We start from the raw sequence: 3,982 nt of genomic DNA on the forward strand, positions 1-3,982 counted from the left end.
CGTCGACATTGCTCGCGCCGCGGCCGTCTCCCTCCTCTTCCACGCCTCGCTTGCGGTGGAGGCCATCCGCTTGTGGGCGCAAGAGCGCGGCTTCGAGCTGCCGGCGCTGCCGGAGGGCGAGGGTTGTGCCGTGAGGTGGCTGTGCTTCGCTGCGCGGCTGTGCGAGTCCAACCCGCCGGTGAGGGCGGCGGCAGGCGTGTTCCACAGCGTCTTCATCGATGGCGAGGGGAGGCTCTCGACGTGCGGCAGGGCGCCGGACTGGAATCCAGCGCTGCTCGGGCACGGCGAGGGCGTGACGCAGCTCAACAAGCCGACCCGCCTCCCCTCCTCGCTGGGCGACGAGCGCGCCGTGAGCGTGTCGGCTGGAGATGTCCACAGCCTCGCCCTTGCCGGCGGCGGCAGCGTCTGGAGCTGGGGTTGGGGAGCCGCAAGCCAGTTGGGCCACGGCGACGAGCAGAGCAAGTCGCCGCCCAAGAAGGTCGAGGCGTTAGCTGGCCAGCGCGTCGTCGCTGTGTCGGCTGGAGGGGCGCACAGCCTCGCCCTCACCGCCACCGGCGCCGTTTGGAGCTGGGGCTTGGGAGCAAATGGCATGTTGGGCCACGGCGACGAGCAGAGCCAGCTGCTGCCGAAGAAGATCGAGGCATTCGCTGGGCAGCGCGTCGTCGCTGTGTCGGCTGGAGACGCCCACAGCCTCGCCATCACTGCCGACGGCGCCGTCTGGAGCTGGGGCTATGGATACAACGGCCGGTTGGGCCACGGCGTCGAGCAGCACCAGCTGCTGCCCAAGAAGGTCGAGGCCTTGGCGGAGCAGCGCGTCGTCGCTGTCTCGGCAGGACACGATCACAGCATCGCCATCACTGCCAGCGGTGCTGTCTGGAGCTGGGGCTTGGGAGCCAATGGCATGTTGGGCCACGGCGACGAGCAGAGCCAGCTGCTGCCGAAGAAGGTCGAGGCCTTTGCTGACCAACGCGTGGTCGCTATGTCGGCTGGACAGCACCACAGCCTCGCCCTCACCGCTGACGGCGCCGTCTGGAGCTGGGGCGGTGGAATCTATGGCATGCTGGGCCACGGCGACCAGCGGCGCCAGCTGCTGCCGAAGAAGGTCGAGGCCTTTGCTGGCCAGCGTGTCGTCGCTGTGTCCGCATGGGCCCGCCGCAGCATCGCCATCACCGCCGACGGCGCTGTCTTTACCTGGGGCAAGGGCGACGACGGCTGCCTAGGCCACGGGGAGGACTTGTCAAACCAGCTGCTGCCCAAAAAGATCGAGGCGAGCGGCGGAGAGTGAACTCATCGGGGAGAGCGGTCATGTGGCAATTTGTTCTTCTCACGGGCACACAGGGATTGTGAGCAGGCAGCACGCCGTCAATGAAAGGCCGTTCATTTAGGAGATGGGTAAAAGGAACAGCTCCCCGCCCGTGCGATGGGTGTTTATTTTAAAGAAAAAGCCGCGACATTTTTTTGTTCGTTTCATCGCAACACTTCGCCATGCTCCGCTCGACTGCGGCGCCCGCGCTCCGCCGTGCGGCGCCCGCGCTCCGCCGTGCGGCGCCGCTCTGCGCTGCGGCGCCCGCGCTGCTGGCGTGCCGCGGGCTCGCGACGGGCCCCGCCTCGGGCGGTGCCGTTTCCGACGAGATGCTCGAAAAGCTCGGCACTCTCTCGACGCAGGCGCTCGTCGACGGCCTCTGGGTCATGGGCTGGCCTCCGGCGATGGTGGAGGGTGCGCGCGGGCTGAAGCCGGGCCAAAAGTGCAAGGGCCGCGCGATCACGCTGCGCATGGTCCCGCAGCGGCCCGACATCGCCGCCGACAAGCCGGCGGGCGAGATTTCGCCCGAGTACGAGGCCTTCGAGCTGTGTGGCCCGAAGGAGGTGCTCTGCATCTCGTCAGTCGGGCCGTGGGAGTCGGTGGGCGGCGACATCAAGTTCCTGCGGCTAAAGCAGCTCGGCCTAGGCGGGCTCGTCACCGACGGATCCGTCCGTGACACCGACGAGATCCTGTCGTACGGCTTCCCTTGCTTCTCGCACTCGACGACCGCCAAGCAGGGCCCGGCGGCGATGCAGCCGTGGGAGTGCAACGGCGTGATCGAGCTGGGGCAGACCAACCCGGTCGTGGTCCGCCCGGGCGACGCCATCATCGGCGACCAGGACGGCGTGGTCGTCGTGCCCGCGGCGGCGGCCGAGAAGGTGTACGAGATTGCACACTTCCGCGAGACGGTCGAGGGCATCATCAAGGAGGAGCTGGTCAAGAACCCGGGACCACCGGGCAAGTACTACCCCTTCAAGCCGCCCATCAAGCCCGAGTCGCCGCTCGGCAAGCTGCTCGACTCCAAGGGCATCAAGTACTAGGGAGGGGGGGGGGGGGCAGCTCTTTGAGGCAGCTCTCATTGCGCGAACGTGCATGTGCGACCATAGGCGGCCGTAGTACGTGTTTTGGCGGGCGCAGACTCGGTGTTCGTGGGAGGCTGGTGTACAGGAGGCAGACTCCAGACACACAACACACTGCATACCTCATGTCCTTGTCCGCATGGTCTGGTATACTTCATCTCTTCTACATCTTAAATCCGTCTGCGCACTGCGGGTCTCGGCTGGGGGGAGAACACATTGGGCTCTCCCCCCCTTCTCGCCAACCCACTAAATTCCAGCGCAGACTGCAGAGTTCTCTGCGCCTCGAAGTTCTGTGGGCCCGAGAGCGATATGCCATGTCCGCCTTGCGTTGTTTCATAACATCGAAGGCTAAGCTCAAAGAACAATGTACTCGACACTGCAGAAAACGGGGCGCGGACCAGCTGCTTCCCCCATATGGCGCTTGCGCCGCGCAGCGTGGGCGCGGCATCCGTGACGGATGCGGGCCGTTGTCTCGCGGGATCGCTGGGAGCCGCTCGGCTCTCCACGCGCCGCCGAGCTGCGATGGCGCCAGGACCGCAACGGCTGCCCCTCCTCGGCTCCCGCCCCGGGGCTGCCGAAATAGGCGCCCAGAGCCACCGTTTGCAACATCCGCGCGGAACGACGGTGGTGCCGACGCCCCCCCGACCGGCAAACACCACCAGAAGGGCGGTGGTGATCGCTCCCGGTCAGAAATGTCGTCAGAAAATCCTCAATCACGCTTTTCGGCGCGGAGGTGCTGGCAGGATTCCAGGCCCCTCCCCTCAGGCCAGTGGGTCTGGACTTTGCATCCAAAGCAGGCGCGATGCCTCGTCGTCCTCATCGTTTGCGGCCACCACTCCTGCCTCAAACGGGCCAAACGACTGTCTCGCCATCACCCATCTCGCCTCTCGCGGTCGCGTCACGCCTTCCCTCGTGCCGCGAGTAGGCGCGTGAGTGATGGCCCTGCCGCCAGGTACACGGCTACACCTCGGGACGCCGTGATGAGACGGATAGAGCCGCCCCGCGGGAGCAAAAGCCGCCTTGCGCGCCTCAGCCCGCCGGGCCCCTCGGCGGCAAGTGTGTTGATACGGCGGTGATACACCCCCCCGCTGACAGCAGCGCCTCGCGGTGTGGGCTGCGAGGTCACTCGAGGTGGCCCAGGGGGCGGCGGGGGAGCACTCTCCCGCCGGAGCAGCGGGTGATATTCCCGCTACTCGCTCGAGTTTGAGGTGCGCCGCGCCTCGCGCTGTGCTGCCTTCCCGGCTGCCCCAGCCGCCCTCACCGTCCTCATCCCCTCCCCCACCCCCTCCCCTTCAGGCTAGGCCCTCGCCACCGCCGCTGCCGCTGTCTCCGCCACAGCCGCCGCCGTTTCCCTCCCCCCCACCCCCTCCGACGCCGTCGCCTCCGCTGCTCCCGCCACCACCGCCGGCCGCCTCAGCTCTCCCTCGCCCACACCACCACCGCCCTCCGCACGTCCCCGCACGTCGCCTCCGCGCCTCCACGCCCCCACGACGACCTCCCGCCCCGCCCTCCCCGCGTCTCAGACCTTTGGCCGTGCTCCGCTCGGGGCGACTCGGCGCCGCCGTCGCGAGCACGCCGCTTAACAGAGGCAGCACCCACG

At 67.8% G+C, this 3,982-nt stretch overlaps 1 protein-coding gene across 1 annotated transcript; it reads left to right on the top strand.

Annotated features, from left to right (window-relative positions):
• Positions 1 to 1,632: 1,632 nt before the first annotated feature.
• On the top strand, positions 1,633 to 2,343 carry EMIHUDRAFT_227854 (hypothetical protein; the record flags this gene model as incomplete). The annotated part of the gene is made up of 1 exon (XM_005787463.1): positions 1,633 to 2,343. The coding sequence occupies one exon, from the start codon at positions 1,633 to 1,635 to the stop codon at positions 2,341 to 2,343; it is 711 nt and encodes a 236-aa protein (XP_005787520.1).
• Positions 2,344 to 3,982: the final 1,639 nt, after the last annotated feature.

This window comes from Emiliania huxleyi (assembly GCF_000372725.1).
Source record: "Emiliania huxleyi CCMP1516 chromosome Unknown EMIHUscaffold_142, whole genome shotgun sequence".
NCBI lineage: Eukaryota > Haptophyta > Isochrysidales > Noelaerhabdaceae > Emiliania > Emiliania huxleyi.